This window comes from Agelaius phoeniceus, chromosome 10 (genome assembly GCF_051311805.1).
Source record: "Agelaius phoeniceus isolate bAgePho1 chromosome 10, bAgePho1.hap1, whole genome shotgun sequence".
Classification (NCBI taxonomy): Eukaryota; Metazoa; Chordata; class Aves; order Passeriformes; family Icteridae; genus Agelaius; species Agelaius phoeniceus.
In genome coordinates, this window is record NC_135274.1 from 23,087,163 (window position 1) to 23,100,042 (window position 12,880).

Sequence of the window (12,880 nt, forward strand, 5' to 3'; positions counted from 1 at the left end):
GAGCACTAAAAGCCTTCATGAGCCAACAGGGCTGTGGCCAATCCAGACTAAGAGAGCCCCACAGGAGAGCAGGGTGTTTTGGGCAGGCACAAAGCAGGTGTTTCAGCTTTGATCCTTTAAAAACTAGAAAAGTTTAATGTTCTGTGTGCTTCCTCCAAACTCTTCCCCTCTGTGCCAGCACTAATTCCCCCTCACATTCCTGGCCCCATTCCTACTACCCCATGGTTGCAGACATGCATTTTCCCTGCAGCTGCTGTGGGGTTGCTTTGCTTTGTTTGGTTTTTAATTCTCTTCCCTGACATAAAACTTCCTCCTTCCTCTGAGCAGCACTCCCAGGGCCTTTCAAGACTTGGATTTGGGGTTGGATGCTGGCAACCTCTGGCTGCGGGCAGAGCACACAGAGCCCCAGCACCATCATCTGCCAAGGGTCCCCAGCACCACAAGGATCGTGGGATGGGTGAGATTGGAAGGGACCGGGTGCATCCTCACAGGGAGGGCAGCAAAAAAATCCCCAAAGCGCTGCCTGGCAGGGCTCATGCACCTCCCACAGCACCAAAACCCTGCCCCGGGCATCCGAGCCAGGTGTTCCTGTGCTTTTCCCTCCCAGTTTGCTCCAGGGTTGTCTGCAGGCAGCATTCCATCGGATCCCTGCTCCGCGGTGTCCCCGCCGCAGTCGGTCCCGGGGTTAGGAGGGTGAGCCCGCGGGCACAATCCACAATCCCCGGGCAGCCTGCACAAGCTGGCACGTCTGAGCCCCCCTCCGCCCGGGGCACCCGCACATCAATGGCAGCACTGACAGCGTCCCCGGGCTGTACAAGAACCGCCTGTGCCCTGCCTGTGATGTCATGGGCACAAGTGTCCTGCCACCGCCCGCCGCCCGCCCTGGGGACATTGCGCAGCGATGCGCGGCTCGCACAACAGAGCCGCCTTCAAGGCCGCTCGGTGTGAAAGGCAGACGCTCGGGCTGCTGCCCATCCCCGGGCCAGGCAGGCAGAGGGTCCCCGTGGAGCACAGCCAGCCTCCCTCTGGCTCCTTCTAAATGCTCCGGCTTCCCGCGTGGAGGAGGGGAGGTGGGGGCTGCAGCATCCTTGCCCGCGGCTGTGCCACTCAGTTTGGTTTCTCCAGCTGAGGGAGAAAGCAGGCCAAGGACAGTCCAGAATGCACTGACAGCTTTGTTTTACCATTATTCATCATCCCAAAAAACTTGGTTGCCCAGACCCTTCTCCTGCCACCTCTCCACTGGGCTCTCCTCTTGCCCATGTCTGAGCAGCAGCTATTCCTCTTTTCCTTCTCTTGGCTTACACAAATTGTTTGAACTGAGTTAACATCTCTGGGAACAGATGGGATTTTGTACCAGTGTAATTAAATTGCTGCAGCCTCTGGTAAGGACAGAGTTAGATCTTGATCTTACACAGTTTTGATCAGAGCAATGACCCCAGATCAGACCCCTACTTTAGCTGAGAGCACTTTCAGCAACATGAGGTCTCAACTTCATGGTGCTCAGGGTCATCTCCACCACTTCAGGGGCTTTCTAATTCTTCCCAATATAAAGAAACCCACTAGTGGGTACAACTGGTACAAGCTGCTACTGGGAGCATTGAAAGAACCAAAGGATAAGATAACAGACAGTCCCATGCAGGAGGATTACTCATATTTTAAATATTCTTCATTTAATGCCACAGCAGAGTGGTTTTTATCCTGAGCTGCTAGAAAACAAGAAAATCTTCAAAATCATTGGCAGTCCCTGTCATGGAAAAACTGGCTATGGAAACACACAGGAAGGAAGGAAAAAAAAAGTAGTCAGGGGTTGCAGGTACTCTGTTATTTATTGTACAGTATTTCACTGAAAGTACAAAGGCATCATCAGTACTCACCAGAATTGTATTGTAACGGGTACATTATACTGCATGTTAAAATGTGCTGCTTTAACGAGGCAAGACAGAACACAAACTTAGAGGAAGAAAGAAAGGAGTTTAAAAAAATGTAAAAATACATTTTTTAGTAACTGATCTGTACAAAAGAAAAAAACAAAAAGAAGAAACTGAACCAGAGGGCAGGGATTAGAGCCCCCAAAGTCATTTATAACTATTTAAAAAGGCACTGTTATCTACCATGTCATTAGGACCTTTGGGTTCTGTTTCCTTCATACTGATGACTGTGGGGGTGGGGGAAACACTGTTACTAAAATGATCAGACTTGTACAAAAGTATTTACAGAGAAAGGCAGAAAAATCCCCTCCTCTTGTTCCAAAAGAGAAACATTTGCCCGGTGGGAGAGGACAGCCTTTCTCCCTATCCTCTCTCCCCAGCCGTGCCAGACCTGTGACCTTGAGTGGGGGAAATCAAACAGTGAGGATGAGGGAGAAGCTGTCAGAGTCCTCCTAACAATGGGAAAGTGTCTCTCTCATTTCTGTTTTATTGCTTTAAACTCTCCTACAATCAGGGGAGCTAGAAGATAAACTAAAATCCCTAAACCCCACACCACATCCCCAAACCATCCTGGCTGCAAGAAGAAGATGGGGCAGGCGGTCGGGACAAAACGGTGAGGACCAAGAGGTAGGGCTGGCTGGAGCTGTCTTTCTAGAGAAAGGGGGGGAAGAGATGGGGAGAATAATGCTTCAAACTACCAGACATTTGTGCTGCTTTTCTAAATCTCCCCCTGGGAGCCTGACAGCGCGTCAGCAGAAGCAAACCCAGGGCGCGCGAACCCACCAGCCAAAGCATCCGACGGCAGCCGTGGGGCGTCCCCGCGGTGTCTACACGTGAGCGCTCTTGGCGTGGGTGGGCGAGCTGGAGCCCGAGCCGTAGTAGAAGCGGTTCTCGCCGAAGGTCTGCGCGTCCCCCGAGCAGCAGACGATGACACAGCCGCCGAAGAGGCAGAGGGCAGAGCCGATCCAGCCCGTGTAGAGCGAGTAGCCGAAGCTCATGATGGTGGTCTCGCGGTGCGCGCACACCGGGAACCAGATGGTGGCCACCACGCCGCACATGGCTGGGGACAGGGGGGAAAGACAGAGTTAGGGCTCTGAGCTGGAGGGAGGGACAGCAGAGTGTCACACGCATCTGGGGACAGGGGGAAAGCCATCCCTGCTCCCTTCCAGTCCCGCAGTGGGGTCCAGAAGCAGCAGCATCAGGGCTGGGTCCAGGAGATCTCCAAGCAGGAGGCAACATGGGAGCTTCAGGAGTGAGAGATGGAGAGAGAACAGCCATTGCTCTCAGGCACCAGTGAGAAGGAAACACAACTGCTGCCTGACACAATATAATGTATTTGTTAGAAGGGAAACAGATTTGTTCCCTAGAAATATCTTTAGAGGGAAAAATAAGAGTTACCCCTGAAATGAATATGCTGGAGAACTGCAGAATTAGGACTAGATTAGATATGAAGGGGCCATGAAAATCATATGGATCAGCAAGAGAATAAAATCTGTGGACCTGTGTGAACTGGTTTAAATCCCTATTTCCACATGACTCACATGCTGTGTCCTCAGCCCATGTCCCTCCTCATCATTGCAGTGGCTCTACTGAGTGGTCACATAAACTTCACCAAAATCTCCCAGAACTTTAACGCAGAGTTGGGTTTATAAAACACAAGCAGAAAATGAGGAGGGACAAAATAAGCAGCAGTTAGGATTGCTGGGGATTTTTCATGGAAAAGGAAATGTCTCGCAGCTCTGGAAAACAGATTCAGCTTCCCTGTGGAAAATTTCTATCAAGCGATGGGGGACAAACGTGGCAAGGCTCTCCAGACATTTACTGAATTGAATAAAAATGGGACCTGAAGAGTCTGCAGAAGCAAAAATGGGATCCCACCTAGGGACTACAGCAGGTCAAAAAATGACTGCAGGCTTCACCTTTTACTTGATATTCCATAGGGGGTTTTTCCACAAAAAGGCAGAGGCAGCTGCAGTGGTGCTGTGAGGTGGCATGTGAGGGAGACAGTCCCCACAGAGTCCCCACATGCACCGAGGGCAACGGGAGTTGATGGTGTTAATCACCTCCCAGGAGCAGGTCCTAAAACAATACTCCTTGATGGCCTGTACATCTGAGAAGAATTAATCTGTCAATATTTACTTGCCTCTGGGACAAGCTGTGCAGGACTCCATCCTTGTGGCTATCAGAGAATCAGAGCAAAACAATAACAGGACCATGGCAGCGTTACAGATTTCCACCGACCGTGTTAAAAGGTATCAGGAGGCAGTGTCAGAAAGTTAAGGTTGCAAGAGGGAAAAAGAAAGGGGTGAGAGTAAAAATAAAATTGTTTAGTTAAAGCAGAGAACAAACTGTAGCTCCTGGCCGGTACAGCAAAAAACCCATCCCCAAAGCTGCAGTTATTGTGAGAGAAAATATTTTCTTATGGAAAAGAGAAGAACATTTGAAGGATGCTTATAAAGCCAGAAATAATTTTGGGCCTCCTCAAAGGAAAGGCCCCGCAGCTTTGGAAGGAATTTTGGAGAAGGCAGGGAGGGGAGAAGAGCATTTCTCCTGCATGTGGAGTGGTCCTGCAAACAGCTCATGAACCTCCAAGGCTTTAAAACAAAAATGTATCAGTTGGGAATCCACAAAGCATTCTAATGGGCTCTGGGAACAAAGCTGCTTTGTTGTCCGAAAAAACACAATCATCTTTTCTTTCTCTGTCAGCAGTAAATATATATATATATATTTGTCTATAGACTATAAGAGCCTTATCTCTCCAGACCCTCCCCCACAAGACAGGACCGAAGAAAACACTTGCACTGGGGTGAGAAGAGCTCTCAGGGATGCTCACACAATAGCATCTCTTGTGCATGTGGCCCCACTACATGTAAAACCACCTTATTTTAATGCTGACAATAGCAGAAAGCTGTGAAACACAAGCCAAGGGCTTTGCATGGGTTCACTTGACCTCTCTGTGCTCAGAGGCTGCCAGCTGCCAGTGACCCTGCTGCTGAGCAAGAGGAATGCCCTGGAACAGGACTGGGCTTCATCGCCCTGCATAGATTAGGTTGGGCTGTAAATCCTCTGAGGAGATGGGAAAAGGACAGTCAGCAATTGCAACGTCTTTCTGTGGGCTCGGATTTTATTCTGGTTGTGCCACAGGGAAAGGCTGAAAAAAAAGGTGATTTGACAAGAAACCCAAAGAGATTGGAAAAGGAATTTTAGGGTTTAGGGCAAGTTTCAAGTTCTAAAATGGCTGCCCTTGTGGAAAAGATAGAAGTTGTTATCCTTTCTCTTGTGCTAATGTCAGGGCACCCTCTGCCTCTCTCTAAACAAGAAATCCTCAGACTCCAGAGCTGCCGTAGCCAATATAGTCCAGCAGAAAAATAAAAGAAGGTCTGAAAAGAGAAGGAATATTTTATATTAGAGCAACCAATTTAGTTGGGAAAACAAGCCTGTTTTGGTGTGGGAATCCTGCCTGCTTTTTGCAGCTGGAGTAGGCAATCTTGTAAAAGCCACTGTCTCTACCCAAAAAATCCTCTCAGCACTTCATGGCATGAATGTCCTTGCTCCATCAGATTGCTGTGAATCCACAGGGATACATCCCAGCTCCCATTGTTTCCAAGACTTTTTAAATTGTGGATTTGCAGTAGCTCAGTCTGCTGAGCTGAAACCCTCAATACTCAACATTTGAGATGTGTTGGAGTCAGAAGGACATGCTCAGAGACAAGAAGCACAGAAGGTGCTTGGGGAAGTGGGAGAGAGGGAACAGGATTGTTCTAACTCAAGGGACAGTGAGTCCCTGCCAAATTCCTTAACAGTAAGTTAAAGGCTTTTTGCAGAAAAAAGAATACTTTTATTTCACATCTAAATTTAACTATTCCGAATTGCTGACTCAAAGTCACACGGATTTCTCTTTCAAAGCATTTAGTTGAAAAAAAGAGATACTATATTTTTCTGTGTTCAAGGCAATCTTTTTATCTATGGTTTCACAAGTAAGCCTCATGCAGTCTTCAGAAAAACTCATTAACATCCTTTATTTAGTGCACAATGGCTCATTTTGTAGTAGCAATTCCCACTAACATATATTTAATCTATTTTCCAGTGTCTGACTCCTTCTCCTCCATTGGGAAAATGCCCCCTTGGTTACCAGCAAGGGGTGCTCCAAATTAGTATCAACAACACGGGCTGGGCCAGGGTTTTTCCATCGACACCAAAGTGTGAAATGTTTTCATACCAGCTCAGAGCAAACCTCTGCTGACGGTTGTTTTCAGCCATAAATCAATTCTCTCAGTCAGATAGGATCAAACAAAGCCATAAACACATCAGCAGCTGAATAGCAGGGCGTGCACACAGGTTGCACTCCGGCAGCCTGTGATTATCAGTGGAGAGAAAAATCAATGGAATATCTGAGCCCATTGTTTTCCTGGCAACTTTTCAGCTTTTTATATATTTTTGTTTTTCTTTTTGGCTCTGAGCTGTGTTTCAGTCCCTGTTCTCCCTTATACCAAATCTCAATGACAAACTGCTATCCCTTCCCTGAGCAGCAAGTGAAGTTTGCTTTGGGGCCAACTGCCCTGTTTGCATCCCCACTCCCTATTTCTGCTGCATTAGGGAGTGTTTTGGGGGCCATTTTCTTTTAACCAGAGCTCTGGGTGTTGCTTTCCCCTAAGAGGAAAAATCTGGAGCCTGTGAAGTTGTGGAAACCATGAGTGAGAGTTCAGTGGCTGAAGGGTGAATAAAAACAGTCCAGGGCATGTTACTTCTAGAATATAATGGATTTTAACTCAGCATTGTATCTTTCAGAGCCTGATCCATGCTTGTTAAATGCTCTGGAATGGTGACACCTCATCTTGCAGCTAACAGATCATTAATCAGCTTAAATAATGTCAAAGTCCTAAACTCTGTACATTATTCTTCTTCCAAATGTACTGTCTTGCTGATGAGCCTGGAAAAAAATGGGCTTTGTAAATATAAATGTGGGTTGGTTTACTCTTTCTCTTTTTTTAAAAAAAAGCAACCTAGGAGCAAAAGAAGCTTATTTATTCTTCATTTGTGATCTGACAAAAAGAGCATTATTGTAATTGTGACTAAAACATTGTGACCAGGCTGCTGATCCCAGCCCAGATCATTCAGGGCATCAGTGACACCAGTAAATCATTCACCTGTAGGTGCTTCAGAGCTCACAGAGGTGAAAATCAATAAGCTGTGGTCCAAATCTGACCCAAAGATCATTTGTCTGCCAATGTCTCCGTGACACAAATGTGAGAGATGTGATCTCTCACACTTCCTTTCCTCACAGATCTTACCTAGTTGGAAAACTGTTCTGAGGCAAAGGGCAGCCTGGTTTGTGGAGCACCACAACTCCCCATCATCCCCTCACATCTGCTCTCCTCCCTGATGTCCCACTGCAGTATGACTGGGGTGGGATAGTGGCACACCAGACACCAAACCCTGGTGGGGACACTGCAGCATAAAGGATTTCACTTGTTCTAACACAGTGATACCCAACACTGTCACTGCAATTTGTCATCTGTAAGCTGGTCCTGCCATCCTTCTGCCCTTTGGAATTTTTAGGGACAGTCCTCCTGCCTCCACACCTGCAGCCATGCAAGCAGGGCTGACCTGCAGCATATCTATCCTCGACTGGAACCAAAATCTTGTGGCTTTTGTGGCAAAGTGCAGCTCTGCTGGGCAGGGCAAATCCACCAGAGCAGACTACTGTGGCACTAAACTTTCATTCACAGGCAGAAAACCTCCACCTTCTCTTTCACTTCCCCAAGCCCAAATACGTGACTCAAGGTTCCAGGACAGGGATGAAGATCACATTCCTGTTCATGATTGGGATGTCCTAGACCAGCCCTATAAAGCTGATGTTAGGAATTCCAGCTGTGCTTTTAAACTTTATAGGCACCAATAGGACCCCTTGGACCAAATCCTCAGATTTGGGATGTATGGACTTGTGCTAACCACAGGGTGATGGAGGAGGGCTGACTTGCATGGAAGGAGCATCCAGAGGACAGCCCTTCTGAGTGTGCAGCTATATCCAGTGCCCACTTGAAAAAAAAGAAGAAGAAGAAGAAGAAAGAAGACGGGCATGATGTCAGTGCTGGCTGCCAGCGAGCAGCAGAGCCACACAAAGAGGTCACTTTGCCTCTCCCCTCCTCCTCTGCCACAGACGGGTGAAAACAAGGCCCCGCAGGCTGGTGCTGAGATGACGAGGCCTCAAGAACATGCAGGTGTTGCATGGGGGACAATGAGCTCCACAGTCTGTGCTGCTCAAAACAATCTCCTCCACAAGCACCAAGGATGGGAAGAAATTCCCAGAGGAGCTTGGAGGCCAAGGGGGAGGCTGGTCATGCCAGTCCTCTCCCTGTGCCAGTGCCATCCCTCTTGCCACGTCTGTGCCACCTCCACGCTCCTTCCCCTCTGGAGGCCACAGAACCAGCCCCATTCAGGAAGGGCTTTCCCTCCCACATGCCTCAGCTTACTTTCCCTGGATGTCCAGGGAAAATTTGGAGGTTCTGCCTTCCCTATAAGTAGCTTGGAAGCTTAGACCCTTTCCCAAAAAATCACTTCCACAGTGAACCAGGATGATCCATGCCTGCAGGCACTGCCTGTGTGCGACGGCCTGCCAAGAGAAGCCGTGACTGAGAACTCCACAAGGCAAAGACAGAGGGATTCCCTCTAACCCTGCTTCATCCCTGCCTCCTGTCCTTGTCCTCCCACTCCTGTCCCTGCCTTTTGCCCACCCACAGGCTGCAGCAATGCTGGAGAGCTCCAGGCCAGCCCAGCACAAACCCTTCCAGGAGAACGCGCCCCACCAGCCCGCAGGGGACGGGCTGCAGCCCCCCAGCTTGGCAGGTGCCTTACCCAGGAGGATGATGAGGATCCCTCCCAGCTGGGAGCGCCGGTACTTGGCTGCCCCGGGCTCGTGGCCCATGCGGATGCAGGGCAGCACCGTGATCAGCAGGAAGATGGCGGGCAGGCCCAGGACCGAGGCGGCGATCATCAGCGCTCGACACGCCTGGACATACCCTGCAGCAAGGCAAGGAGGAGGGTTTTGTTAGTTGGCACAAGAAAAGGAGAATTTGGAGGAAAGCTCCTGTTTGGTTAGAGCCCAAGACGTGCACGGAGTATGGGAAATGGGTTCATGCCTGTGTAAACTTTAAATCTTCACCAGGCACAGGGCAGTGAGGCTGCAGTGCAGTGGGGAGTGCGTGGACAGGATGGGATGTGCAGGCTCAAAGTTTCCCAACAAACAAACAGCACTGCCTGGAAAACACAAGCTCTTCCCAGAGAGACACTGAAAAATGGTGGAGCTGGAAAATACAGGAAGGGAAAGTAGGAGAAATTTCCTCTAGGAGGGAGTTTCCCTGTATCTTTCCACGGTGACAGTTTGATTCAAGAACAAGATTTTAAAATCTTCAAAATTAAATCATTTTTTAAAGTAATTTAAAGCCTCAAAGACTCTCCCATCATTCAGAGGGCTAGACCCACTACTGACACTGCAGGTCCATGGGATGCTGCCAGCAGCTGCCCCAAGGCAATGAGTACTGTTGACCTGGGAGGAGGAGGAGGAGGAAGAGGAAGAGGAGGGACACTCCTCACCCACAGCCACACCTCAGCACGGCACCCCAAGAGCTCCCATTCCTCCCTTACCTGTCCCTGTGCACAAAGCAACAGGAAACAACAAGGACCAGGGGCTGTGGGGGTGCTGGGCAGGACCATGACATTTCTCCCACTCTGGGAGGGTCTATGTATCATAATATATTATTTTTAAAATATTTATATACTATATGTATACCTAAATTTTAAAATATATAATTTATATGTAATGTATATATACTATACAAAAATTGCATATAAGTAAATTATACCAGGTCATTATTAGCATGCAAAATGAAAAAGGACAAATGTCAGATTTGCCCCAGTGCCTGGTGACCTCCCCCAGTTTTCAGGACAGTCTCAGCACAGTGAGTGTGCTGGCTCTCTGTCCCCTCTTACTAACAAAAAGAAGCTGTCAGATGCAGGCACAGAATTCCAAGATGCCTCAATCAACACCAGCAAAGAGGGGCCTTGAGCACACACATCCCACTGACATACACGTATAACACCAGGAATGAGGATTTTACTATTTCTGGAAATGCAGAACTTGTGTATTGTTTATTGAACCATGTGTATTGAATATTTCCTTAATATTTTTCAAGAGGAAACTTAAAATAATTGTTATCTGAGTCATTGGGGTCATAAAAGCAGACCCTAAGCAAAGGAGATGGCTGTACCCAGTGTGGACTCTGTGCAACCAATCCCAAGTAAATGAGAATAAAACCAATTAATTTTAAAGACTTGACTCAGATAAAGAAAGGCTCTAATTATATTGCAGCTATTGGGCACACCAGGATAAATTTCCCTCTCATGTCAAGCTGTGGGTCTCACATAGGCTACAAGCAGAAACATCTTGGTCTGTGATTTGCTTCTGCTTGAGGTAAGCTTTGCTCTCTGCTACTGCAAGACCCTTATTTATTCAGTTGCATTCAGTGACGTTTCTTTGGGGCAAAACCTTCCTCTGTTTTCTCTCCTGGATCAGATTTAACAACAGTAGCAGTAAGGAAGGCAAGCTTACTAAAATAAAAGTACACACAGAGAAGGGGAGAATGAGAGACTCAACATTCCTAAGCACTGTGTGTCCCAGATCAAGCTCTGTAATGGAGAGAAATTCAGGAATTATCTTTTTAACCTCTTGTAAAATTATTTTCACGACAATTTAAATCAGTAAACAAGGAAACATGAAAGAAAATGACAAGGAATGGTCATTTCTGCCCTGTCAGCTTTGAGAGAGGCACCTTTGACACGGCAGAGGAATTGCAACCTAAAACACAGCAGAACGAAGCGCTACAGATGGAACAGTGGTTGAAACTGGCAAGCTCACAAATTAAACTTACAGGGACCAGACCTCACAAGACTTTGGCAGGTTTCATTAGCCCAGAAGATGTATTAATGCTGATTAAACACCTTGCTTAATTTTTGCTTTTCAGTAAACTAGATGAAAGCTACTATATCATTAAAAAGTTTAATGTATCATATCAGGTTAAATGTAGTTACATCTGTTTGCTGTGTAAAAGTTCTGTCTTGCCTCAGAATCTGTGGGAAGTACAAGACCATCAAGACTAATGATGATCTTCTGAAAGATTAAAAAGCCATAGCAGCATTAATAATAGATGCTGAAAGATTCATTATGCTCCAAATCACTTTAAGGAATCAAACCTTTACATTTGTAATAGTTCACCATCCCCTTGAAGTGCTCTATTACACCTCAGCGTGCTCTGTACGTTTTGCAGTGCAATCCAGAGACAAGATGTGAGAGGAGCAGTGAGATTTTACTAAGAGCAATGATTAAACATTAACTGAGTTTTAGCAGCCACAGAAAACACGAGACCTGGCTACGATTAAAACCAGGTGTAAATCAATGAGAATCATGTTAAGAGCTATCATTCAACTTCTTTAGCATTTAATGGACCATGTCCTATGCTGATGAAGCTGAGGGAGCTTCCCCATCACCTCCTGTGACAGCAGCACCTGTGCTGCTCTGGGCAAGGCTTCAGCCCTCACTCGGGGTGAGAAGGGAGGGTGGCACACACTCACCTGGCAGTATGAGGATGTCCACGAGGGGTTTGCAGTGGTAGAGACCTGTTGCCATGACACAGTCTGCCCACAGCCCCTTGGATCCCAGCTCATCCATCTTCCTGCAGGTGGTGATGGTGTAGCCGCAAGTCACCACCCAGTCGTTGGTGGCCGTGGCCACAACCACCCCGATCCACCCCACGAAGCTGCAGACAAATCCAGCCAGGTGCAGGCAGGTGGCCACCATCTCCGTCCTGTGGTGGGGACAGTGACAGGACAGAGCCCACGGGGGTCAGCGGAGCCGCCCGGCGAGGTCGCGGCTGCTGCAGCGGGAGGACGGGATGGGCAGGAGCGGGTCCCTGCTCGGGCTCTGCTGCAAACACCCGGCTGCCTCTGCCCAGCTCCCTCCCTGGGAGGGGTCAGAGCTGCCTCCAGCCCCACGGCGCAGGGGAGGAGCGAGGGGGGAGCCCCAACTTCTGCCAGAGCATCCGGAGCGTCCGTCCGAGGGGAAGGAGGCTGTGCGGAGGAGGAGATGCACGATCGCACCCAGGCGTGCTTGAGAAACGAGCCGGAGGGGTTTATTCAAATGTGAAATAACAGCCTGAATATTCGAAATTTAGCAGAGAGGGAGAAAAATCAAGGCAGTGTCTGCCAGCAAACTTTAATAGTCGCACTGGTACATCCTCGTGGAAAGGTAAGGGGAGGAATGTGGTGGACAGAGTTACTCAAGAGGTGGAATTGATCACCTCATCAAAGCCATCAGCACAGCTGCAGTGAAGGGACAAAATCAGTCTTGAGTCTTTCCTGATGTTTCCAGTAATTGTAAAAATATAAAAGACCCACCATTGCCTCCTCTGCTGTGCTTGGGCTTTCAGAACTATTAACTAACACTCACTGAGTACTAAATATGTGTTTAACAGCACCACAGTCCCTATTTGAATCCCCAAATTAAAACGAGCAGCTTTTAACTCAGATTTTTAGTCCGAGTGAATTTACTATATGAATTTTATAAAACAGGAGCAGCCCACTTCAAAACGCCAGAGGTGGAGAAACTTCACATCCTCCCGTTGTGCATCAGGGGAAACAGGCAGGCAGGACATTTTCCGAGCTTCGCTCTGTATTTTCACTGCACATATGCATGCTTTCGCGTGCCAGCACATCCCTGAGGATATTTCATGGCTGTGTCCTCCTCCAGCGAGGCTGGTTTTGGGAAGGGAGGGTTGGAACCGGGCTGGATGCAGGATGCCGCATGCCTGGAGAGACCACTAGTGGAGAGCTGTCTGCGGTGCACGGGCAGGGAACGGGGACAAGAAAGGGACAACAAAGAATTCCATTCACTCCCAGAG

At 48.2% G+C, this 12,880-nt stretch overlaps 1 protein-coding gene across 1 annotated transcript; it reads right to left on the reverse strand.

The window, feature by feature from the left end:
* Window positions 1-1,807: 1,807 nt before the first annotated feature.
* Window positions 1,808-12,049, reverse strand: CLDN11 (claudin 11). The gene is made up of 3 exons (XM_054639463.2): window positions 11,556-12,049; window positions 8,784-8,948; window positions 1,808-2,988 (listed from the first exon to the last, which is right to left on the reverse strand). The coding sequence occupies exons 1-3, from the start codon at window positions 11,779-11,781 to the stop codon at window positions 2,756-2,758; spliced, it is 624 nt and encodes a 207-aa protein (XP_054495438.1). The 5' UTR covers window positions 11,782-12,049; the 3' UTR covers window positions 1,808-2,755.
* Between the last annotated feature and the right edge of the window lie 831 nt (window positions 12,050-12,880).

Excerpts from the sequence above, each read along its gene's own strand:
- CLDN11 (XM_054639463.2), bottom strand. The coding sequence starts at position 11,781 with ATGGTGGCCACCTGCCTGCACCTGGCTGGATTTGTCTGCAGCTTCGTG. Across the intron at positions 8,949-11,555 it reads GGACATCCTCATACTGCCAG|GGTATGTCCAGGCGTGTCGA; the intron begins GTGAGTGTGTGC and ends GCCTTGCTGCAG. Across the intron at positions 2,989-8,783 it reads GATCCTCATCATCCTCCTGG|CCATGTGCGGCGTGGTGGCC; the intron begins GTAAGGCACCTG and ends CCCTGTCCCCAG.